Genomic DNA, 24,999 nt, shown 5'->3' on the forward strand with positions numbered 1-24,999 from the left:
GGGAGCAAAAACAAGAACACTTGCTGCAATCAGCTACTTGTGGGACACAGGGTCTGTTGCTCACCTCCACAAGCTGTGACGGGGGAATGATCCCTCTGGGCAGGGGGACCCCGGGGCTGGTGAGCAGCCTGCCCATCCCTGCCTGTCCTGCCTAGCCCACAAGGTGCTGTCCAGCCTGCCCCTCCAGGTGATGCTCTACTTCAACGTCTACTACTTCCCAGTCTGGTGCCTGGCTGAGGGGATTATGCTGCACCTGAAGGTACCATCCCATGGGGAACGGGGGGATGGGAGGAGGTGCTCCTGCCAAGCCTCCCTGGGCTTGAGTAGGGGACAAAGTGGGCAGTGGACAGAGGAACCTTTTCTGGATTACTGGAGTCCCAAAATGCCCTGACCTCCATGAGAAAAGGTTGCTCATTTCTGTCTGCTAGAGATGGAAATCATGAACTTTCCAGGCAAGAATGGTTAAAATGGGGGGGAAGAGTAGGCAGAGCTGTGCACCAGCATGGTGAGATCTGGCAGAGCACAGAGAGCTGGGTATGGGGAGGAGGGCACAGGCCATGGAGAGCAGGGAATGGTGCACAGAGAAAGGGAAACTGGGCATGGACAGCTGGACTTGGACAAGGCTGTGCTCCCATAACAGTACCACCTGCTGCCTTGGCACTATCAGTTCCTGCTGGTCACAGCCTTCCTCATCCTCTCGCTGGCTGAGGGCTCCCGCCTCTACTTGGGCTACCTGGGGAACCTCCAGGAGAAGGTAAGCACTGCCTGCCCTGGCCTCTGTGCTCAGAGAGGATCAGCCCAGCTGGGGGAGCTGGATGTCTCCTCACTTATGAGCCATGTGCCCATCACTGTCCTTTCTCTGGAGGTCTACCTGGAACTCTCCTAGAAGAGAATCATGGGTGAAGCCATGACCTGGAGAGAGGAATGAAGGGGACCCATTTGCCCTCCTGCTCTGTCTCTCCACTGGGGGGGTTTGACAGCATCTCACCACAACCCAATGGAGCAGGGACATCCCCAGTCCCTGGGTGCCAAGGCCAGCAGAGGCTGATGCAGGAAGCTCCATGGGCACAGAGAGTCCCCCCAGCCCACCACTGCCTCCTTGCCCTGTCTCAGCAGGTTCTGAACTTGCAGGTGCCTGAGCTGGCTGGGTTCCTGCTCCTCTCCTTCCTGATCCAGCTGCCCCTCCTGCTCTTCCTGCTGATGGACAGGCAGGTCATCCACCTACCGCTGGAGGTGCCCATGCACAGCTTGTTCCTGGCGTTCCTCCTCCCCGAGATCGTGGCTGCCTTCCTGGCACTGAGGACCATGACCAAGCAGCTGGCGGCACAGTTCTACCTGCGGCAGTTCCAGGAGGGTGGGAGGGGCCAGCTAGAGCCAGGGGGCACAGGGGGACAGGCAGCCAAGATGGGATGATGCTGCATGACCCCTCTACCCCACACAGCTGATCCTGGCAAGGAGCATTAAACAGTGCTTGAACCCACAGACACTGTTTCTGAGCTTTGTGGAGACTCCAGAACAGCACCCAGGCACAGCCCAGCTGATCCCAGCCTTGCACCAGCTAACACAGCCTAGGAAGAATGGAAGTGAGGGGTTAGCACCTCTGAAACATTCCAGCTCACCCCACAGCTGTGCCTGTCCTTCCTCAGCATCAGCCCTGGCAGGAGGCAGGAATCAGGGTGCAGGAGCCACTGCATACCCCTAGGAAGTACCAGCCCAGGGCTGGAACTTTAAAATTGGCTCCTAAACCCTCCCTGAGTTTCCCAGAGAGCTTCTGAGAATCCAGGTGGTCCACATGAAGCCATCCCAGCTGGAAGCATGCAGGGTGCCACGAGGTGCAAGAGCAGCACTCCACAACCTTATAGTTCCTCCATGGCTAGAGACAGAGCAAAACCTCCTCCCACTTCCAGAACAGCTTTATTCCATTGTATCCCTGTTTTTCAAGGGAAATCAAGGCCCATAATTACCGGAACATGGAGAAATGCAAAATGCTTTAAGGCTCTTGTGCCAAGCAGTACCAGCTGCTCCCCAGCACACTCTGGGGCAGCTCTGCTCCGACACCGGCTGTCAGTGCTGGGAGCTGCCCCTAGGATGGCTTTGTGCTCCAGGAGCCAAGGACTGCTGCTGCTGCCAGTGCTTCTCCAGGAAAGGCAGAGCCTAACCCCAGCAGTGCCCACCTGGGCCAGGACTGGCCCACTTCCACCAGGGCTCAAGCTGTGTCCCCATCATATCTACCTGCAGGTAGCTCTGGAGGGAAGGGTGTTTGTGGTGGAGCATTCCCAATGTCCCTAAGCTGTGGCCTCAGGCTTACCTTTAGGGGGTCTTGCCTGCAAAATGAACAGGGGCATAAGTATACAACAGGCATGGAGGCAGCTCAGCTGGCCCTCAGCTACTCTGCTTGGTTCCGTGTAACCAGATTCACTGTCCAGGACCCCCACCCCACTCTGGATTCGAGATCAGGCAATAGAAAAGTTTCCTCCCGCCATAGGATGGTGCAGCTTTGGGACAGTTCACCAGGAGATGGGGGATCTCAGTCCTCAGACTTGGCCAGACAAAGCTGGAAATGACCTGAGGCAGGGCTGCCAGATCTCGTGGTCTGTAGGGGCCTCCCTGTGACTCCCTGATTTATCAGGGCAGTGAATTCCCACAATGGAATCATGCCTGGCACATAGATCTGTCAATGAACCACAGAACTAGATGTGCCCTCAAGAGCTGGTCCCTCTCTGCATGGCGTCCCAGCAGATGCTATGCTTCCTTTGGAAGAAGGTGAAAAGCATAGAGCTGGGTCAGTTTTCCAGGTAAGGTCTCCATGGCAACCCACTGATGGATGTTTTGACAGTAGCTGAGGTCATGTTCAACTTTCCCTGACTCCCAGCACCAGCTGAATCCCTCTCCCAGTTCAGACTGGCAACCAAGCCCAAAAGTTGAAAACTAAGAGCTGCTCCACCAGATTTTTGTTCTGATCTTGGGAACTGAGTTTTAACCAAAGGGCAGAAAATCATTAAATCCAAAATGATTCATTTCAAAACCTCCTCTCTCCCATGTGGCCCTATCCTTACCTCCTCAAACTTCTCCTTCCAATAAAGGTCAGCCTTTGCATCCAGGTAGAGCAGAACCAAGTCACAGACCACTGTAGCCTGGAGACAGACAAACACTGAAGACGGGAAACTTCCCACAGGAATGCCTGGCCTTCCATCCTGGCTCCCACTGAGCCCTGCAGCCAGCTGTGAGCATTTGCTGGGGCAGTGAGCCAGTCCTGCCTCCAGCCAGCTCCACTGGCTCCTCTCGGGCCCAACCCGGTCCCAGGAGCTGCACAGGTCAGACAGGATCCTCAGGCTGCAATGGATGGACAGGGAGGGCTGTTCCAGCACCTTCACAGTCACGTATGGACTGGGATGAGCATGTCAGGGAGGGAAGGGGGGGAGGTGGGGCACCTCCCTGTTACTCTGCTGGAAGGGCTCTACAAGGGGCTGCCCCACCATAGTGACAGGACACTGCATCCCTTCAGAATCAGAGGAGAAGCAGAGAGGAGCTGCTCTCTCCTGCCAGCAGCATTCCCAATGATGCTCTGTACCAAGAGCCACACAAAAACCTGGCCTCCATGAGATGTGACCCAGACAGCACTCAGGATCCCAATCCAGTGGTGCCACTACTAGTGGTCAGAGGGAGACCTCAGCTGACACAGTGCCAGACCATCTCCCCTCTGTGCTGGCTGCCACTAAGAAAGCCTTGTGCCCAGGCAGGCAGGGAAACAAATGAGAAGTGGAAAATCCCAAGCCATGGATTGAAGGAGAAGAGTGTATCTGGAGTACTCACGGCACCAAAGAAGGCGATGCTGGTGGCAAAGCTCACAGCAGTAGGAACAATGCTGAACTTCCCAGCCTGGTGAGAAACAGTGGAGAGGTAAGAGAGAGGGTGAAGAGCGGTCAGAGGGGTGAGAAGGCTGTGGGCTGAGCCTTGCAGGGCAGCATGCTCAAAGTCAGGAGGTGCTGGAAGGATCCAGAGATATATTTCCCCAAGCTGATTTGTAGGACCTGCTGTTGTGTTGACTCCAACCCCCTCTGGTTGTCAAAGAAGGGACTGAGGTGCCTGATGACCTGGAAGGAGCAGAGGTTACTGTGACCCACGTGCTCCTGCAGGCACAGCAGGAACCTCCCTCTTGCTGCAGCTGGCACCCATGGAACCACATCCCAGCAAATACAACCCTGATGTGATGTGTCCATCCCTTCACAAATGAGTCTGCTGGTTTTGCTTCTGGCTGTTCTCTCCACAGCTCCTGGACCTGCTCTCTCAGCCAAGAGCAAGTTGTTTCCCTGTCCTGCACTGTGTGCTTCACCTTCTTCATGTACAAAAGGCACTGCTAAGCATGAAAGACCAGCTGTGGACATTCTCTCAGTGTGGGAAGTTCTCTCAGCACAGGCTCCCTCTTTGGAAAACTAAGCACTGAATTTGTGAGTGATGCTGCACAGAGTAGCACCAACAATCATGGAAACATGGAATAGTTTGGGTTGGAAGAGACCTGAAAGCTTATCTCATGCCACCCTCTACCATGGGCAGGGACACCTCCCACTATCCCAGGCTGCTCCAAGCCCCATCCTGCCTGGCCTTGGGCACTGCCAGGGATGGGGTAGTCACAGCTTCTGTGGGCAACATGTGCATGGGCATCACCACCCTCACAGGGAAGGATTTCTTCCCAATATCCCATCTCTGAGAAGCCATTCCCTGTGTCCTGTCCCTCCATCCCTTGTCCCCAGTCCCTCTCCAGCTCTCCTGGAGCCCCTTCAGGCCCTGCAAGGGGCTCTGAGCTCTCCCTGGAGCCTTCTCCTATCCAGGTGAGCACCCCCAGCTCTCCCAGCCTGGCTCCAGAGCAGAGGGGCTCCAGCCCTTGGAGCATCTCCATGGCCTCCTCTGGGCTCAGTCCAGCAGCTCCAAATCCTTCTGTTGTTGGGGACATGAGAGCAGGTGCAGCACTGCACCTGAGCAGGGCAGAGAAGCAGAATCTCCCTTTACCTCCTGCCCACAGTGCTGAGGATGAATACAAGACACAGGGTGTTTCTGGGCTCTCAGTGCACATGGCTGGGGCATGTCCAACCTTAATCACACCACACCTTTCCCCCCGAGGGTATTTTTAGTCAAGAACGGATTAGTTGTCCAGGTCAAGTAGAGTTCAGGTTGATCTTTGTCTGGGTGCTCCCACCATAACACCCTCAGAGAGAGACACCTACAAGCCCAGACCAGCTCACTTTGCCTACTGAACACTTCATGGCCCACACGTCAGACTCTCAGAGAGGGAAATCTCCCTCCTCAGGGCATTACCAAAAGGTTTTTCTTCAGATGGGAGAGACTGTTTTCTCCTGCTCTGCTTAGTCTGGGAAGAGGTGAAGAACTCACCCAGGTGGGGAGAAGTGATGGTAGCAGAAACCACGGGGTTAGAGTGGGAGCAGTGGTGTGAGGAGTCAGCCCTGGGGCTGAGGAGCTCACGGTACCTGGCCGTGCACGGAGAGGTCAAAGCGGATCCCGTACAGCTTCAGCAGGTTCCGGTAGAGCTGCTGCTGCGAGCCCCAGTAGTAGGAGGCAGTTCTGTGGGAGACATTGGGCATGGCTGAGAAAGGCGGCTCCATGCTGGCAGGGAGGGAAGGGGGTGCCAGTGCCAAAGGATTGCTGGGCCTGTGGGTTCCTGGGTGTCCTCCAGGCTGGGAACTGGGCACACACGTGCAGCCATGACTCACTGGCACCAACAGTGGGGCATCAGCATCCCCTCAGCACCCAGTCTGGGTCACTGGGAGCACAAAGCTCTCAGTGTGCCCAGCTCAGGCGGGGACAGTCACAGGTCCCTGCCCTCAGGCAGGTAATGCCCTGCTCAGCTCCAAACACAAAAGAGCTACAAAGTGTGGGAATTGCCACAGCATCCCCGTACTGACAGGCCCTGCCCTGAGTTACCATTTCCCAATGGCTTAAAGGTCTCTAAAATCTTTCAGTCTGAACAATTAATCTAGCACTATCCCATGTCCCCAGGTGCCACATCTACACAGCTTTTAAATCCCCCCAGAGATGGGGACTCCACCACTTCCCTGGGCAGCTGCATCAGGGCTGGACAAACCTTTCAATGAAAAGATTTTTTCTAACAGCAGCTCTCTGTGCATGGCAGCAGCTCTCTGGCCACAGAGAGCAGGCACAGACTTTCCCAGGCATTTTCCCGGGGAAGGCTGTGAGAAGATCAGAGAAAGGAATTAGAAACAATTCTTATCTCCACTTGTTGCACCTGCTGTTGTGCACATGTGGAATGTGCCATGGAGATTTATTTACCAAAGGGTGATTTCTTAATTGGACAGTGGATGGTGTTTGGATGGATTGACCAATTAGGTAAAAGCTGTATCAGACTGGCTGTGAGGGTTACTGAGTTTCTTAATAAGTAGAGTATCATATACTATAAGATGATATAATAAAGCAATTGATCAGCCTTCTGCAATCATGGAGTTGATGCTAATTATTACCCGGCTGGGGTCCTGCGGTGACAAACATGCAATCTAAACACTCCCTTAGTGCCACTGGGTTCATGTTCAGCTTCAGGTCCTTTTCTGGCTGCATCTTTCCAGCCTGGAACATTCCATGGCATTGTTCCCAAGACAGAACCTGGCACCTGATCTTGTTGAATCTCACACCACTGGCTTCAGCCCATGGATCCAGCCTGTCCAGTTCCCTCTGCAGGGCTTCCTTCCTCCAGCTGATCCATACTCCCACACAGCTCAGTGTTATTTGTGAACTGACTGAGACACACTTCCTGTCCCCTGCTGCTTCTTTCAGAGCATCCACCAGAACTGAAATCTCAAACAACTGCCATGTGCTGATCCCATAGGCCTGTGTGGCCACTGTCCCAGCATCCTCACCTGAAATTGTACCTCATATCCTGCAGGCTGAAGGAATACTGTGGTTGGCACTGGGTAGCAGGGTGGTCCAGGTCACAGTTCCACTCGATAAGAACTCTGATGCTTCCTCCCTGCAAAACACATTTTATTCCAGGAGAAGCATGGAATCAGATTAACCAAGTCATTAACTCTTCTGACATTCCCAGATCACATATTCCCTTAGCATTTCAGGTCACTCCTCTGCTTCTTGTGCACATCCTTGGGGAATTTTGAATAGCATTATATAAAAAACAAGTACCAGCAGTGCGAGGTCTCCAAAGCTCTCTCCAGCTGCCTCCACCATGTCACGGACACGGAACACAGGGCAGGAGGGGTTGAAGACTGGATCATATGTGCAGCTCTTGAAATAGCTGGGGTCAGTGGTTTGTAAAGTGTTGCACCTGAGACAGGAGAGAAGGGGGGCAGGGGTGTGGCAGGTCATGGAGCCCAGCTGTGGGACTGCAATGGGGACCCTCTCATTGGACTGGGCCCACCAATGCTCCTGCATCAGTGGTGGGGACAGTCAATGCCTTGCCTAAAGCCTCAGATGGAAGAGGATGGAGAAAAACCAGCCCAGAGGAATCTCACATGGAGTTATCCTCTATAGCATGTGCCATGGCTTTCCCTTCCACCTCTTGTGCTCCTTTGTTTCTTCCCAGCACCCAGCTCTGGTCACTGCTAGGGGTAGCAGCAGGGACAGTTCATGCCATGTCTCCTGCTCTGGGACTGTGGGGCCAGTGCGGCCCTTTACTTGCCTTCTGTGAAACCACTTTGTGAGGACTAAAAGACAAAAATATTGGTTTCACTTCCAAATGAGAGCTTGGGAATGGCTGGCCTTGTCTGGCTCTCTGCAGTGCTCTACATGGGCAAATGGACACCAGTCCCTCTCTCTGAGGTGTCCCCACCCCACCACTCTTAGAGCTGCACACCCAGCACAGCTGAAGTGACTGTATTTACCTCAACACCTGCCCTGCCCTAACTGCCCCAGCACCATCTGCCCTGGATACCACTGGTTCCATGAGTGCTTCAGCTCCTCAGCCCCATAACAGGCTCAGTGCCAAGGCTGGACCAGGCTGCATGCTCAGCCCAGCTGGGAAGTACTGTACTTACTTGGAGAAGTTAAATTTGGTGAAGTGGACAGTATTTTTTATAAAAAGAGTGAAATTCTCTGCCTCAGCCAGAAGAGGTTTCCTAGAAAACAACCACCAACAAAGTCAAGTCTTGCACAGTGGCCAAGGCCCCATTTCCCGAGCTCTGCAGTCTCTCCTGCAACCCCAAGATTTTGGCTGCAATGGACAGGTGCAAGAAATGCTCTTGGGTGATGCCCTCTGAGTTTAACTGACCAGAAAGTCAATGCCAGCGGTCTCCCTGAGCCTGGCTGCCCCTTGGGCACGTGTGGTCAGACTCCCGGTAACACAGAGGGAGGGAGCCAAAGCTCCCAATATCTGCTGTCTCCTAATGTGTGATTACCTGGGCAGGGTGCTATTCTCCACAGGACACCAGCCATAGATCTCACAGGTGGAATGGGTGGCATTGAACATCAAACATTTCCCAGTTTTTATCCCTAGAACAAGACAATATAAGACAGGCTGAGAAAGATGGAGTTGATCACCTGGAGAAGACTTTGGAGAGACATTAGAGCCCTTTCCAGTGGCTAAACAGGCTCCAAGAGAGCTGGAGAGGCACTTGGGACAAGAGCCTGGAGGGACAGGACAAGGGGGAATGGCTTCCCAGTGGCAGAGGTGAGTTTAGATGGGATATTGGGCAGGAATTGTTCCCTGGGAGGGTGGGCAGGCCCTGGCACAGGGTGCCCAGAGCAGCTGTGGCCAGGCTGGACAGGGCTTGGAGCAGCCTGGGATAGTGGGAGGTGTCCCTGCCCATGGCAGGGGGTGGAACAAGATGACCTCTAAGTTCCTTTTGAACCCAAACCATTCTAGTATTTTGTTTCTTTAGCAAAACACCCAGTACCATTGCCATGAACCACAGGGTTTCCCATGGGACAATCTGCATCTTCTGTGCACATCCCGTCGAGGACAGAGGGGCTCTGGGAGGGACAGAGAGAAGCGCTGTCACTGCACTGTGCAGCTACCTGAGGCCATGCTGTCACTCCCCCGCCTTGTTGCACTGCTGCTCCTGCTTCTCCAAGTGCTTCCCAAACTGTTAGAGACGAACATCTATCAGCCTCTAGCCAGTCAGAAGAGAGGCATGTCCAAAGGGCAATCCTTCCTCTCCATAGGACTTGTGGCCTGCTGCTCAGGAGCTACCTGAGACCTTTCAGATGGAGCTGGGAACCAGCACAGACGGATTCAGGAGGGCCCTAATGACTGAGCCCATTAAGCACCTTGTAAAGTACCATGACGAATTCCCTGGGGGTGATCTTAGTAGACTCTAAATCCAGCTTAACACAAGTTTTACAAGAGACAGGGAAAGCTTCACCCTTACTCTGGACCTACCTGATTGTCAGGAACAGTAAAAACCTCTTATTCAAACACAGAGAGATGATCATAGTTGGGGGAATACCACTAATACCTCCCCCAGCTATCCCAGGCCATGACAGGAGTCACCAGCTCATCAGAAATCCAAGTCCCAAGCTTTGAGAGGCACAGAGCCCCAAATGCAGGAGGAATCATCAGTTATGGAGTCAGAAGTTCAGGCCTTTCCTGGGCTGCCCCAGGACAGCCTCAGCCATTCATTCAGGTATAAAACCCACCAACATGATCTGGGAGGAGCAGCATCTTGGGGCTGGGTAGGGTCTCCCTAGGGGTCTAGAGTCATTATGGGATGCAGGAGAACATCTGGGTGCTGCATCGGGTGTTTAGGGAATGGATTATTTAGGGGTGGAGGAGAAGGCATGGGAAGGATAGAACTTGGTAGATGAAAAGGAACATAGAGGGATAAAAGGATACAAAGACTTAAGTGCATGCACAGCTGCTGAAACAGCTCAGCTCGTGTTTGATGCTGCCTCTGGCCACAGACAAACTCATCTGCCAGCACCAAGTACTCTAGTCATCAAGAATATTAAGACAGCTCAAACTCCCTGCAAAGCCAAAAACTGCTACTGCTAAATATTCAAAGCTTTCCAAATATGAATGTCATCTACACCCCCAATGCCAGGAACTGAGGAATTATTGGAGATCAGCATGGGGTGTAGGCTGGGACAGGCATCCACCAACACCCCAGCTCTGGAACAGAATGAAATCCTCAGCTGTGTGTGTCCTTGGCTTGCACACTGCAAACCCAGCACCTAGAGGTGCCTGTGAGAACCCCAAAATGCCCTACAGCACTTGTCTTCCTCCCTGTTGGGACTTTAGGAGTTCTCAGCATTTTAAAGATGGATCATTGGTGGCATTTTTCCCAGCCCAAACCCAGTGTTTCTCCTCCTCTGCAGCACTTGGCCACAGCATGAGCTGAAGGGACCATTAGAACAAGTGGTGCTTAGCTTAGGTACAAGGTGCCAGCAGTTGTTCAGCTTAAAGGACATCTGCTGAGCTGGGTGCAGCCTGGGAGAGCTCAGCAGAGGAGCTGGCCTGACTCCAGCCTTAAAGGGAAGAGTTCTCCCAGGGAACATATACCATTAAGTGTTGGATGGTTGGAAAACCAGCTAGACCTTGTGCTGTGTTCCTCCTAAAAAAAGGACACTAAGATGGACACTAGTCCTGCAGCAGGGCGTTATCAAGGAAACATGACACAGGTATCCATGGAATATGTGTCAGGCATGTAAGGCACCCCCTTTTTCAAGGGCAGCAGAAAGCCTGGAACAGTCATACAGTGCCACCACACAAAGAGTTCAGGGCTGGAGAGGCCCCATGTCCCCTGTCCTGGCCACCACAAACAGTTCTGGTAGAGCATATGCATACACATCTTGGCTGATGAATGCATGACAGAGCAAGTCCAGATGTGCTGGGATGCACTATGATCCAGTGAGTATGAGGGGAATTGGTTTTTTTTGGGAATATAAATCCATTTTCCCCTTTCATCTGTTCTTCCACTGGGTTCAACTGAGTAGCAGAACCACTGGCTCTATCCCACCCCTGTGAGGCCGGGCTGGGGCAGGTCCATTCACTCACCTCGGGGCAGGTACCTTGGGCTTGCTGGATTGTGGCGATGAAATGGGTCACCAGGAAAAGCACATTTTCTCCCTGGGAAGCAAGAAGGCGCTGTTAAAGGGAGGTTGACACCAGGGTGGGTCCAAGGGGATGCCCTGTGACAGACACCATGGGTGGAAGAGGCACGAATGGGCTTGCCAGGGTTTAGGAGGCCAGCGATACCTGCGGCATCCCCTTGCCACGACGACAAAGCATATGTGTGACCTCCCCGTCCCTGCCCGGGGCCCGGCCGTACCTGCGGGGGCCAGGTGAGATCCGCAGCGTCCCAGAGCCGCCGGCCCGCGGCCTCGGCGACCGCCGCCCCCTTCACCTTCGTGACCAGGGCAACGCGCGGGGCTGTGTCGCGCTCCTGGTACCCCTTCCGCAGCAGCAGCACCCACCTGCGGAGGTGCGGGGGGCTCTGAGGGACCCCCGGCCGGGCCCGAGGGCTGGGGGGATGTCCCCACCCCAGCGGGGCCCGGCCAGCCCGAGGAAAGGCTCCCTACCCCAGCAGGTAGCCGAGCGCGCCCAGCTGCAGCAGCCGGTGCAGCAGCCCCACCCGCCGGTTCCGCGTCAGCGAGAACTTGGCAGTCTTGTAGTCGAGCAGGGACCCGCAGGGCGGGCCCGGCATGGCGGCACCGGGGCGAGAGGCGGGCACGGGCAGGGGTCAGCGGCACGAAGGACAAAGGGGGGCACGGTGAGGATAGCGGCACCCGCGAGGAAAGGCGGCCGGGGAAAGGAAGGGCGGCCCCGGCTGCCTGAGGGCTCCCGCTGCCCCGCCCGCGCTCCGCCCGCGGGCCGGGCCGCGGCCGACTTCCCCCCACAACGGGAATCCCAGAATGGTCTGGGTTGGAAGAGACCTTAAAGCCCTTCCACTCCACCCCTGCCATGGCAGGGACACCTTCCACTGTCCCAGGCTGCTCCCAGCCCCAGTGTCTAGCCTGGCCTTGGGCACTGCCAGGGATCCAGGGGCAGCCACAGCTGCTCTGGGCACTCTGTGCCAGGGCCTGCCCACCCTCCCAGGGAACAATTCCCAATTCCCAGTATCCCATCCATCCCTGCCCTCTGGCAGTGGGAAGCAATTCCCTGTGTCCTCTCCCTCCATCCCTTGTCCCCAGTCCCTCTCCAGCTCTCCTGGAGCCCCTTTAGGCCCTGGAAGGGGCTCTCAGCTCTCCCTGGAGCCTTCTGTTCTCCCAGCCTGTGCTAAACCAGTACCCAACCAAGGAATGGGCAAATTTTCTTTCCCGCTAATGAAAATTATGTCATTCCTCTGGGTGTTGAAGCAAACCAAGTTTTTCATCAAGGATACATCAAGGACCCATTGCAGCCTGCCCTGATGGAGGTTCTGGGACCTACCAAAGCCCAGGATTCACCACATGAGATGTGGTATTTGTCAGCAGAGGGGATTTGCCAGCAGACTGCTTTGAAGTGCTCAGGAACCAGAATCAGCTCCTTCCCTGGATGCAGGTGGGAGGATGGGATGTGTAAACGGGTCAGTACACCTCAGAAAGAATTTTTCTTTATGTCATGTCCTCACATTTTTAATTAATATTTTTAGGAAAAAATTATAAACCTTCTGTTTTAAATTAATATTTTAAAATTAGTATTTTCAGAAAGAAATTATAAACCTTCTGTACATTCATGTCGGGTAGTCCCACCTGAAGCTGCTTTCAGCAGGCACAGCATCTTAGAAATGTGTAGTTTGGACCATAAAAGAGAACAGTCTTTCCTACTCATTTTTGATGTTAAACCTTTTTGTTAAGTTTATTTTGTCTGGAATATTCTCTGAGGTCCCTTCCAGTTAATTTTCCTGTCTCTAATATCCGTGGATGGAGAAAATAATTTGATTTTTTAGTATTTTTTGTATAATCACAAGGTCGTGGCCATGCTTCTGTTTAACTGTAAATATTTCTGAAATGCTGTGTGCCAGATCCATGTTCTCCCTGGGTGGTGTCTTTCATGCAAAATTCAATGTCCACTCCATCCACTGCTTTACAATCTTCAGCCCTCACACATCTCGCTCACTATAGCCTCCTTTTGAACATCCTTCATGTCTTCAGTGACCTTCTTTGGTGCACAGGAGAGAAAACAACCTTATTCCTCGCCACTTCTAGCCACCAGGAACACCCCAGCCATCCACCTTGTTTGTTCCAAGTTCTGTGCTGCTTTCTTTCCTTGTTTACCTTTGAAGGCTGCAGTGGCTGCTTGTCACCACCCCTGTCCTCCTCATCTCCTGTTCCTTTTACAGTCCAGCAGTTCTCCTCAGCTGTCCCGGCTTCAGGCATGGTCATGTTTTCCCTTTCATTTGTCCTAGTTGACACCCTCATTTTTTTTCCTGCCCCACTGGAAACTCACAGAACACTTCTGAGGAAAGCTATTCGGATATTCTGGGAAGGCTCCAGGACCGTGAGGGTGTGGGAGCTCCCTGGCTGCTCGGGATCAGCTTTCGGGCTCCACCAGCTGGAGAACGAGCAGGGCACTCACAGCTGTACTGTGAGAACCGGCCCCTGGCTTTGTCACGCTGATTAGACTTTCAGTCCCTCTTTGCTGTCTTGGCAACATGAGGTCAAAGAACATAGATGCTTCACTGTCTGGCAGCTTCTGCTTTGGGCTTGTGGTAAATGAGCTAGAAAAAGATGTAGTTTTAATCATATAGAGGTAATACAGACAGTTGCAGAGAAGTACGTGAACCAACCCAAGCTTCCTTTTAACTCTTAAACTGTTTGGTTTCATGATTTTTTTCTTAGGGGAGATTTTTGGAATGGCTACAGCAGAAAACATTGGATTAAACTTAGAATCAGCTGGAACCATTTCCATAGCCAAGGGCAGCTGCCTTGGCCAAAGGCTTGGAGCAGGGAATTGTTTTCTCTCCTGTTCTTAAACTGTGAAAGCTCACATGAAGCTGATATGCTGTTAGCCTTGTGCCTGTGCCTGTCCAAGAGTCATCTATGACCTGGGATCACATCTTGGAATTAAGAGCGAAAAATTATCCAGTATCTATGGACATATCACAGATGTTCTAATTTCTCTGTTTCTAGTTTTCTTCCTTTTTTTAGAGTAAAAATTTCTATAATGAATGTTTTGAATGGTTTAATTGCTGACTCATAAATCAATACAGATATTGTTTTGTAGTCTATATATTTTTTTTTATTCTACTAAAATTTTACTCACCAAAATAAAAACCAGTTCTTCCAACCTCTGAGGCTGAAACAGACTACATATTGGTGGTTAGTGGTGAGTTGACATTGCTGGGTTAATGGTCTTAGAGGTTTTGCCCAACTTAAATGATTCTGTGATTCTATAAATTTTATCTTCTTTATTTGAAAATAATTCCATTATTTACCCAGTGGGGTCTGTCCTATAAATGTGCAAATCATTTTATAGTTATGTGTCTAATAAATCAAGCCTGTGCTTTTGTCTCAGGACTGTCTGTCCAAACCATTTGCATGTTGTAAATACGGGCTGCAGTCTTTAAATTTGGGCTGTCTCAAAAAACATCAGAACCATCCTGACACTCCCTCAGATTCCAGATGAAAATTTTGTGTATTGAACACATAAGCTTTATAGGGCTTGGTTTAAATCAGTGTAAGTACTTATATTTTAAAACATTTTTTGCCATTTATTGCTTCTGTTATGTCCTTTGCCTCTAGCCCTTCCTGTGTTCTCCAAAGAAGAGATGCAAATTAAAATGCTATGAAACAGTACACTCCAATTCTTCACCCACTGGAGAGGATCCACTTGCCCGTGTTTTGACACATGTATTTGTTTATCACTAGAGTCAGAGCTGTGTGGTTTTAGGCTCAACAAACCTATCAAGAAACCATTTGGGAACCTAAACACACCAGGTGACCCAGCAGTGTTATACCAGGCAGTGTCACTGGGATAGGGCCCTTGAGCATCCTGGTGTCCTGTGGTTTGATGGGTGGCTAAGGGACAGCGAGCACAAGTCTGCCTTGTGCCCAGCTGGGATTTGCCTTCCCGGAGGGCTGCTGGGAGAAGAGGGAGCAGGCAGCTGGACCTGGCCGGAAGGACTGCGTGGGAAGCTGGAGGGATTTGTTGTGCTTTGGCAGCTGCTGCCAAAGGTTGTGAGGAATTAACATGTAGGGACTTACTCTGAGAACTGTAATTCTGTTAGACTGAAATACTGGTTACTCCAAATTTACCTGCTGATCTCCACAGCTGGAATCACCGTTCCTCTTTCCTCAAAATCAATTGTGTTCTCTCTATGTTGGAAACCAATCTTGGAATAATTCACCAGAAGACTTGTTGAATCCTTGTTCACAATGGATTCAATGGTTCTAGTAGTGAGCCTTTTTTTTTTTTTTTTTTTTTTTTTTTTTTTTTTTTTTGTGTCCAAGTGTCAATTCCATATTGTTCCTTTTTGTTTTCTTTGCAAAAGTGACAGATAGCAGTTGGATGCCTCATGAAGGTGTTACAGCACACCAGCACTGCTTCCAGCTGCCTGTTTCTGGAAAATGAGCATTACTACTCCAGGGAAGCAAACTGCCTGATTCCATGGGGAACTTCTCTGGTGTAAGTTACAGAGGTGATCCCAAAGTTCTAGCTGTAGCAGCTACTAACTTTGGAGGCAGGGCTGGGCAGTGGAGCCTTCAGAGTGGCTCCAGCTGCTCTCCCCACACAGAAAAGCTTTTGTGTTGTCCAGGTATTTTTCTTGAGCACTTTCATCTCCTTTAGGACATCGAGTGTGCTGCCATGCCCAGAGGTGCATTGGCTTGTCCCAGCAAGGACTGGCTGCCCTAGAATGCTTCCAGCCTAGCAAGACAGGTGTGGGATAAGCAGAAATCAGCCATCCTGGTTCCAGAGGAGTCACTCGCTGCAGCTCCTTCCTGTCAGCATCTGACAGATTTTTCACAACCTCAGGCCAAGCTGTCATTGCCTCAGGAAACATTTCTGGTCTCCTGCCTAAATCTTCCTCATGGCAGTTTCTGTCCACTGCTTCGTTTCATGCCTCCTGTGCATGTGGGGAAGATTTAGTCTCCTTTTATAGAATCTGTAAGGTTGGAAAAAACCACTAAGATCATCGAGGCCAGTAGCTGCAGTTTTGTGTCTGTGTGGCGTGTTACATGTGGGGAAACGGCCATTTCCTCCCTTGCCCCCAAAGCAGATGCAGCGGATGCATCTGGTGTTGGAATGGAACCTCTGCCACAGGGATGGGGCCACACCGTTTGTTCCCTCGCTTACGCAGCTCCTTGGAAAGTGCTGAGACAGGAAAAGCTGTGGCTGCGGGGGCTGCTGAGACACAGCACAAACATTTCTGGAATGACCTGGGCATCTGTCTGCCTGACCACCATCACATCCTGCAGGGACAAGGGGACAAGAAGACTGCCTTGCCCTGTGCCATCTTTTAATGCCCTACCATTCCCCAGCTGGTGGTAGGAGCAGATACACGACTGCTGTCATCCTGGAATGCTGCGTGATGCTTACCTCATCTTCGGGCTGTGTCTGCAGGAGGAGGAGGGGAGCAGGGCAAGATATTGAGAGGATTACTTACAGCCGGCCTCCCTGAGCCCTGCAGCTTGTCTGTGCTGCTTTCAGAGCCGGGGCAGGGGCGGGGAAGAGGAGTGGAGAGGGATAATTTAGGAACACGAGGCTGGGAAGTGATTTAATTAGGACGTGGAGCTGCTCTCTCCTGAGTGCAATCCACCACCCCCTTCCAGTGCTTGGGGCTCCCCTTTTTCTCCCTCCAGCATGGACAAGGTTCAGATACGCAAGCAGCTGCTTATTCCAGTTATTAAACTGTGCACCTGTGACTCCTGCTCCCCAGTGCTCTCCCAAGCAAGAGCCCAGCAATCCCTGTGGGTTCTACAACCCAGTGATCTCTGTAAGAGCTCCTGCAGCCCAAAGATCTCTGCAGCTCCCACTGGTCCCATTCCCGGGGCTGCATGGGCTGCAGCAGCGATCCTGTGCCCCGAAGCCTCCAAAATCCTCACTGGCTCAGTCCTTGTGTCCATCCCTGGAGCATCCCGGAGTTGTACCTGGGGCTAAGGTCCACAGGCTCGGTTACTCACTGCCATTTAAAGGGGGTAGGTGAGAGCCCCAGCACCGATTTCTCTCTAGTACAAATCTCATGTTATTCCCCTCTGAAGGTGCATTTTTCCTTGTCCTGCTGCACCTGCCTTATGGGAACTGTCCTCCCAGGGCACAACAAATCAGCACTGCCCTACCAGCTACTGTCCCAGTCCAGCAGCATCACTGCAGAGGCTCAGCCAGCCCTGCTGCCTGTCCACTCCCATGCTGTCTGTGGGGATTATCAACCATTAACCCTCTTAATCCAGCTCAGAGCACGTGTGCCAGAGCTGCTTCTGCCCCATGGCTCATAAAGCCCTTCCCAGTTCCCGGAGCCCCAGCACTGACCACTCCAGCACTGACCCACATACCTCCCCGCAGCTCTGGAAATAGATTTATTTCCTGCAGCCTGACTACATCATTGCCATGGCTCCCAGAAAACAGAGGACTTTATTTATATTTTTAAGCAAATTTGGAGAGAATACTGCTCTGGAAAACAGGTGTATGGTCAGCCACAGGGAAGCAGCAAGTAGCTGCTCCTGGAGCTCCATAAAATAGGGTTCTGGGAGCTGCACATGGGAATGGTTTCATTTTATATCTGTTTGGAACTGAGGGTATAGATGGGGCAGCCAGTGCTGTCTCTTAAAATTACAGGCTGCCATCTTAAAGCCCTCCTGATTAGATTTTTTTTCTCTGCTGATACAATTTTCAGGAACAAATTCCTGTAGAAGGGCTGTCTGGGTGCCAGTGGCGGCTGCCATCCCCCTTTTCTTCTGTGTACATTAATGAGTAGTCAATTAAAAATCAATTAATGCATGTCCTGTGCAGAGCATGTTACCACTGTAGGATAGTGTATGACACATGAACCAACCAATTTTGTAATCCTATTAAAAAAAAACCCACAAGTGTGCTTGGGAGGCCCCACTGGCCTTCCAGGTGCCAGAGAAGTATACTCCAATTCTTTAATACCCTGGTGGCTGCATCCTCGGCACCTCCTGCTCTGCTGGGGAGGACCCCATGCTTTGTGCTATAGCCTAACAGGGATTTCTGTGCATTTTTAGAAATGAATGTTTTAAAATAAAATAAATACCAATAGTTACAAGGCTCATTCAGTAACTCTGGTCTTTTCCTGCTTAAAATGCTGATTAAGAACCCTGCTAAGAAAGCTGAGAGATATGACTGCCGTTGACTTTCCTCGACAGGGGAACATAAAAGTCACCCTCAGCCCATCCCGCTCTGTGAGGACTTTCCTGCCCTTCCCCAGCTCTGCGCTGGGCTCCCTTCTTCTCCTGTGTCCCTGTGGATTTTTTTACTTGCCTTTGTCCTGCTTTATTATTGAGATTAAAGCTGAGTCACAAAGGAGAGTTCAGCTTGTGCCTTCCTGGGTGCCTGTTGAACACTTGCTTTTTAATGCAGAAGGACTCTGTTATCTCAGGAAGGACATTTCCCTAGAAAACAACAGTGCGGGGATGGGGGTAACTGTGGGTTATAAATTATTCCTATTAATTGCACAAGTTCTCATACCCTTTGGCTCATAACCTTGGGCAGCTTTAGTAACCCTGCCCTGGTTCTGACGCAGCACTGTCCTCATTGCTCACAGTGGGGTTCAGTCCTCTCCGGGTCATTATCAGGGTATTTGTGTACTGTAAGGTTCAAGTCCCAGCCTACCCCAGTTCCACGGGATCCCGGTTTCTGTGGGTCTGGCTGGAGCTTGTCCTCGTGACTGGAACCCCGGTGGCAGCAGGGTGGCAGTGGGCACCCTCCCTTTCCCCACTTTCTGGGGGGGCTTTCCTGAGCGTTGACTGGGGAGTGCTTCCCACCTTGAGACTTGGAGGAACAGAGATCACGACCAGTCAGAACCATCGCAGAAACAGTGTTTATGAGGCTGACCAAATCAGCCTGTTGCTCACAAGCCACGACACAGAGGTGCCAAGCGGGACCACAGCGCTGGTGGAGGCAGGGCGGAGACGAGGTGGGACACGAAGCAGTGCTGGCAGATAGAGGGGTTCACCGGAGCCAGCGTATCCTACTGAGGGTCCCTACAGCCTCTCTAGGGCCCCCCAGGGACTGGCCAGCAAGAAGTAATGGAACAGCTTGTCCACAGTCCCCAGCTCCTCGCAGTGTGCAGAGCAGGTGGATGGAGCAGGGTGCCCATGCTGCAAGGCCTGTCAAGTGGGCAGCCTCACGCTTGACTGACCTTGGGCTCATGGGCAAAACAGCCAGGGGTGGTTGCAGCAGTGCTGCTGGGGACACCCCCTATGACAGCCTTGCAGCTGAGGTGACCCCAAAGAATGGGGATGATTGCTGGGGAGGGGGCAATACTGAAAAAGCACCTGCTGAGCCTGTCCCAAGCCCCAGAGAGCCTGGAAGGGGCATCATGGGGGGTTGAGCGCCCATGGTGGGGCAGGTGGTGCTTCTGGGGTGCAGGAGAAGTAGGGAGCTGGCTCCAGACAGACCAGCTCAGGGATGCCACTGGGGACCTCCAGGGAGAAGGCAATGTTCCTGGGGTCCTGAGCACCCATACCCTGCTCAGGACTGGGGCAAGAGCCTGGCCATAGCATTATCTTCCTGTGGGCATGGCCCCTAGTCCACCCCTCAGACAGCCAATTCCAGTGTCTGGAAAGATGCAGATGGGCTTTTGCTGTGCCAGCCTCCACTGGCTTTCCTGGGGTGCCTTCCCAGCCACCCACTCTGGCCATATCCCTTCTCCATGTCATGTCTCCAATTGCTCCTCAGCTCTCTCAGCCCCAGCCTTTGAGGAGAGCAGCCCTGGGCACAGAGATGGCAGGGGTTCCTGTGGGGATGCATGACTGGCCCCTGCCTCCTTCCAAAGGGGACTCTGCAGGAGGCAGAGGGGCTGCACTCAGGACGAGAGTCAGGATGGGCAGCACTGAGCTGCCCGTCCTGGTCCCTGGGGAACCTCTGCATCCCCAGCTGCACAGATGTGCTGGCAGACAGCAGATGTGCTGCACAGTGCCAGCGTGTGCTCAGGGAGAGGTGAACAAGGGCACAGCTGCTCATGAGCAGGGCAGGCACTAGGCTGAGACCCAGCTCTCAAGTGCAGGGGATGGGGAGGGAGGCAGCCAGCCCCTCCACACTCTGTCAGAAGTGTTGGGGAAAGGTGGGCATCCTCATCCTCTCCAGGTGGAGCCCCACACTCAGGGCAGCCCCAGTGGCTCTGCTCTCAGAGGGACCAGGAGGAGGGGGGTGGGTCTCTTGCCTCATTGTGGAAGCAGATTCTGATGCTCCCATCTCCAAGCTGGCAGGGTTGTCATCTCTTGCAGTCATCGGTGTCGGTGTCTGGCAGCCCGGTGGCAGGCAGGGAGCTGGGCTGGACTGCTTGCACCCTCTCCTCCAGGCTGCCACCCGGGAACACCACATAGCGGGCGCTGACACGCTGGGGTTGTGGCTCCCGCAGGTTCTCCTTGCTGTGCCAGATGCCATAGCCAAAGTAGACAAGCAAGCCTGCAGCGGGGACAGGGACAGCAAGGGCTCCAGCACAGCCTGGTTGCTGGCACCATCATGGCTGGCACCACAGCGGAATGTGGCATGGATGTGGCCAGTAACCCAGTGGAGCAAAGAGCTAAAGCACCACGGGGGCTTAACTGAGCTGCATGCAGGAGGAAAAGTGTCCTGCTCAAGGTTATGAGCATGTTTAAGAGCAAGGAGAGCTCCCTCAATCGCTGGGAAAGGGAAGGACTTCCTGAACCCCAGGGAGCTGCCTCAGGAGCAGGGGGTGGTTCTAGCCCAAGGCTTTAAGGAGGATCTGAACTTTTAACAGGAACAAGCTGTAACACTCTGGGAAACAGAGAGGCTCAGGAGATGTTGGGAGACCTTGCCTTGCATCTCCAAAGGGGAACCAGAGGCAGAAAGGGGCAGGATACACTTTACAAACCCATAAATGGGGGAGAGGAGCTGCCAAAGCAGCTGGAGAGTGCCAAGACAAACCCTGTTCCCCCTCCCTGGAGCAGACATGGGAGCACTCACCTAAAAGGAGCCAGACAGCGAAGCGGAGCCATGTCATGTAACTGAGCTTCAGCATCAGGTAGATGTTGAGGATGATGCTCAGCGCTGGGGAGAGGGGTACCAGGGGGATCTGCAGGAGAAAAGGAGTTTGCAGGGGTGAGACCTGCAGACCACATTCTCAACCTTTACAATCATAGGGACAAAAGACAGCACTGGCAAATGTGTGGGACAAAGGGACTGTCACCTTGGGATTTCTACAAGTGGTACTTTTTTTTAAGGAAAATGAACAGCAGAGCCAGGAGCTGGGAGCCAGGCTGGCAGGGTGGGCACAGGTATCATCATGAGGACCAAACAAGCCCCTGGTGTGATCCTGAGCCAATGCGTCCCCTGCTAGAGGAGCCAGGGCAGGGGCATGGCAGGGAAGTGGTATCACCACTGGTGTTATGAAGCTGCACTGACTACATCAGGGTTCAGGTGGGCTGAAAACAGGAGAGGGGGACCACAAAAGGCATAGAAATGGTTTGGAGGCTGAAAATGGGCTCCATCACATAGCTGAAGGGCAGCCAAAGTAAAGAGCTGAGGCAGGAGAGGAGCAGAGGAATTGTAGGGATGCAGACAAGGGAGCCCAAGGTGGACAGGAGCCATCCCTGGGATCCATCCCATGGGATGGACAAAGAACTGCTGGGGATGTCCCCTCCTGGGGACCAGTGGTCACATAGAGTAACAGCAGAGGCACCAACACTCCCCACACACAGTGTCCACAAACATCCTCTTCTCCTCCTCCTTCAGCAGTTGTGGTGCTTTCAACAAAGTGCTGTGCCTGGGAAGCCCTGCTGGTCCATCAGAGCTGCTCCCACCTCCCCTCACCCCTGCAGAGGGATTTCCTGCCTGGGTCCCGGGCATACCTGGAAGGTCTGGGTGCTGTGCTGCTGCTCGTGTGCCCAGATGAGGAGGAGGCTGAGCAGGAAGCCCAGACTGAAGAGGACCAGTAGTAGGGAGTAGCTCCAGGTGGGCAGGTGGAGGTGGGTGTTGCCAAACACTAAGATGGAGCAGAGGCAGATGGAAGACACCATCAAGGTCACCACAGCCACTGTGACCACCTCACCTGGGTAGAAGGCTCTGAGGAACTCCAGGTAGGGCTCAAAAGCTGCCTTCAGCTGCCCTGGCTCCCGTTGCTCTTTGCTTTTGTCCCTGTCCACCAGCTGCAGCTTGTCGGAGAAGGACTCGTACTCCTTCAGCTCGCCCCCAGATGGGCCCTCATGGGGCTCAGGGTTGGGCCGGCCACTGGCCACCGGTGCGGGGACATCCCCCTTCTGCTGCTGGAAGCGCAGGACGATGATGCTGGCGGCCACAAAGGTGTAGGCCAGCAGAGTGCCAATGGACAGGAACTGCACCAGGGCCTCTAGGTCAAAGACGAGAGCCAGCAGGGCCATAAGCAGCCCGAAGACCACGATGCCAACCACAGGCACCTGTGTGCGGGGGTGCACTCGGGAGAAGACCTGAAAGAAGAGCCCGTCCTCGGCCATGGCGTAGACAATGCGTGGCAGGGAGAAGAGGTTGCTCAATAGAACTGTGTTCATTGCTGAGGGACAGGTAGAAGAAGGAAGACCCCATCAGACCCAAACCCAAACTGGAGATTGTTCCCAGCCCCCAGGGCAGAAGGGTGGGCAGCTCCCTCCCACTGTTGCCTGTACTCACCACAGATGGAGCCAGCAGCCACCAGAAACCCCGCCCAGGCGTAGCCCCTCCTGTAGAACGCATCAGCCAGGGCAGAGTCAGGGTCCAGCGTGTGCCAGGGCACCATCAGTGTCAGCACAACTGACACCAGGATATAGGCACCGGTGGCCAGCCCCAAGGAGAAAGCAATGGCCCTGGGGACAGCCCTCTGTGGGTTTCTGGCCTCTTCACTGGAGGCTGCAATGACATCAAAGCCCACAAAGGCATAGAAGCAGGTGGCTGTGCCAGCCATGATGCCCGACAGCCCGTATGGGGCAAAGCCACCCTCCTGGGTGCTCCAGTTCTTGGGCTGGGCGAGAACAAAGCCCATAATGAGGATGAAGAGGATGACGCCCATGCTGATGGCTGAGAAGACGTGGTTGAGCCAGGAGGACACTTTGGCTCCAAAGGAGATGAAGGCAGTGGCTACCAGCAAGATGGCAGCCGCCAGGAAGTCTGGATAGCGGGCCAGGAATGGCACCTGCCAGGCACCCACATGGGTCTCGGTGAAGTTCTTGATCTTGTGGTTAAAGATGGAGTCCAGATAGCCACTCCAGGCCCTGGCCACTGCAGCCCCTCCGATCATGTACTCCAGCAGCACATTCCAGCCGATAAGGAAAGCCCAGATTTCACCCACGGACACATAAGTGAACATGTAGGCAGAGCCTGTCTTGGGCACGCGGGCTCCAAACTCGGCGTAGCAGAGAGCAGCCAGGAGCGAGGCGAAGCCAGCGATGATGAAGGAGACGATGACGGCAGGGCCAGCGATCTCCTTGGCCACAGTGCCTGTGAGGACATACAGCCCAGAGCCCACCATGCCCCCGATGCCCAGCAGCGTCAAGTCAATGGTGGAAAGGCATCTGTTAAAGGATGTCTCCATCATGTCGGCCTCCAGGGTCTTCACCCGGTTGAGCTTCTGGCAGAAGCGGATCAGGTCGGCGGAGTGGGGCAGCCATCTTGCCATCGTGGGGGCAGATGCCTGCTCTCAGCAGAGTGAGGGGTCCTCAGCAGTGAGATCCTGCCTGGCAACCTGGTAGAGGGGCAGGAAGGGATGAACATTCCCTTGGCAGTGAGGTATCAAGTGCTGGGGACAGGGTGGAAAAGCCACCAGGGCACATTCCAGGTGTCCCTGGCTCCTCAGCCAGCATGGAGCTCAGCACAGAAGTGTGTCCTCCTCCAGGGGTGGCACAGGACAGGGACATGTGCCAGTGTGCCAGGTGACAGGCAAACCACAGCGCTCGCAGGGCAGCAAGCCCCATTAAAGCCCACACCAGTCTGCTCTGGCCCTGATGACGGTTCCTTGCTGCTTCCTCTCCACCTTATCCAACATCTACTTGAACTTCACCCTGCTCCAAGATCCTGCTGCTTCCCCAGAGGCTGCAGCAGAAGTCAAGAGCAACTCCCACGGGCGTCCCCAGCCAGACCAAGAAACAGTCAGTGCCAAGGATCAGCCACACTGGCAGCTGCCATCATGACAGTGGGAGGACACAGTGCTAGGCACATTCAGGTGCTGCTTCCCACCTGCTCCATGGGGTGATTGGTGACTTTAGGGACACTCTCCCTGCCAGCTGCCCTCCTTCCTGTGCCAGAAGCCCCACACCTACGTAAAAAAACGTCCTACTCAGAGGGCTGGTGCAGCCCCACTCGAGGGTCCACATCTCAGAGGCCAGGTCATGGAAAGCCCAGGAGGAGATGATGGAATGGCAGGGCCGATGACGGTCCGTGAGGACAACGTGCACAATCCATGCTGGCTGAGGCTCCCACCCTGCACGTCCAGGTCCCCGCGACCGGAGGCGTTGGCAGTACTGGGGTCCCCAATCCCAACGAACGCAACAGGCGCAGCTGGGAGGATGCGGAGCTCGGTGCCCACTGGGCACGGAGCATCCCCAGAGTTCGCGGGCTGGCCAAGGGCGGGGACCCCCACAACGAGGAGGGGGTGTGTGGGTTCCGGATTAATCCCAGGCGGCGAGAGGCCGGAGTTTCGCCCCTGCTCACCCCGCCACGGTGCCGGTTCCGGGGCCGAGCCGCGGCCCCGATCCCGGCCGCGCTCCCCAGGACGCTCCCCACAGTGCCCGTCCCAGCCCGGTCCCGGTCCCGGGGGCTGTCGCTCACCTGCGAGGGTGCCGAGGGCCCCGCGCGGGCCCGGCCTCACCTGCTCCGCGCCGCCGCCGCCGCCCGGCTCCGCCCCCGGGCCGGCGGAAGGGCGGCGGCCGGGCGGGCCCCGGGGCGGCTCCTCGCACCGGGCAGCGGAGGCTGGGGACCCCGGGGTGGAAGGGGCAGGCGCGCGGGGGTCCCCACGACCC

At 54.0% G+C, this 24,999-nt stretch overlaps 2 protein-coding genes and 1 long non-coding RNA gene across 9 annotated transcripts in view; 1 reads left to right on the forward strand and 2 right to left on the reverse strand.

Moving 5' to 3' along the window:
• P2RX6 (purinergic receptor P2X 6) overlaps positions 1-11,892 on the reverse strand; it is a 25,679-nt gene extending 13,787 nt beyond the window's left edge. Inside the window, exons 1-12 of one of the 7 annotated variants that reach the window (XM_032751322.3) lie at positions 11,494-11,625; positions 11,244-11,388; positions 10,970-11,041; positions 8,871-8,946; positions 8,373-8,466; positions 8,013-8,093; positions 7,162-7,303; positions 6,885-6,994; positions 5,484-5,577; positions 3,814-3,879; positions 3,057-3,134; positions 1,896-2,324 (exon numbers count right to left, since the gene is read on the reverse strand). In XM_032751322.3, coding sequence (XP_032607213.2) covers positions 2,286-2,324; positions 3,057-3,134; positions 3,814-3,879; positions 5,484-5,577; positions 6,885-6,994; positions 7,162-7,303; positions 8,013-8,093; positions 8,373-8,466; positions 8,871-8,946; positions 10,970-11,041; positions 11,244-11,388; positions 11,494-11,618 — 1,122 coding nt within the window. In that variant the 5' untranslated portion in view covers positions 11,619-11,625 and the 3' untranslated portion in view covers positions 1,896-2,285. The other 6 variants (XM_072936338.1, XM_041719489.2, XM_072936335.1 and 3 more) reach the window with 6 other exon arrangements.
• On the forward strand, positions 11,552-14,688 carry LOC140685168 (uncharacterized). Its single transcript, XR_012058453.1, has 3 exons — positions 11,552-11,684; positions 12,271-12,479; positions 13,735-14,688. It is a non-coding gene; the product is annotated as an uncharacterized lncRNA (long non-coding RNA).
• A 4,186-nt stretch (positions 14,689-18,874) lies between these two features.
• Positions 18,875-24,958, reverse strand: SLC7A4 (solute carrier family 7 member 4). The gene is made up of 5 exons (XM_030285363.4): positions 24,809-24,958; positions 22,679-23,726; positions 21,886-22,562; positions 21,002-21,110; positions 18,875-20,479 (listed from the first exon to the last, which is right to left on the reverse strand). The coding sequence occupies exons 2-5, from the start codon at positions 23,658-23,660 to the stop codon at positions 20,286-20,288; spliced, it is 1,962 nt and encodes a 653-aa protein (XP_030141223.1). The 5' UTR covers positions 23,661-23,726; positions 24,809-24,958; the 3' UTR covers positions 18,875-20,285.
• Between the last annotated feature and the right edge of the window lie 41 nt (positions 24,959-24,999).

This window comes from Taeniopygia guttata, chromosome 15, assembly GCF_048771995.1.
Source record: "Taeniopygia guttata chromosome 15, bTaeGut7.mat, whole genome shotgun sequence".
Classification (NCBI taxonomy): domain Eukaryota; kingdom Metazoa; phylum Chordata; class Aves; order Passeriformes; family Estrildidae; genus Taeniopygia; species Taeniopygia guttata.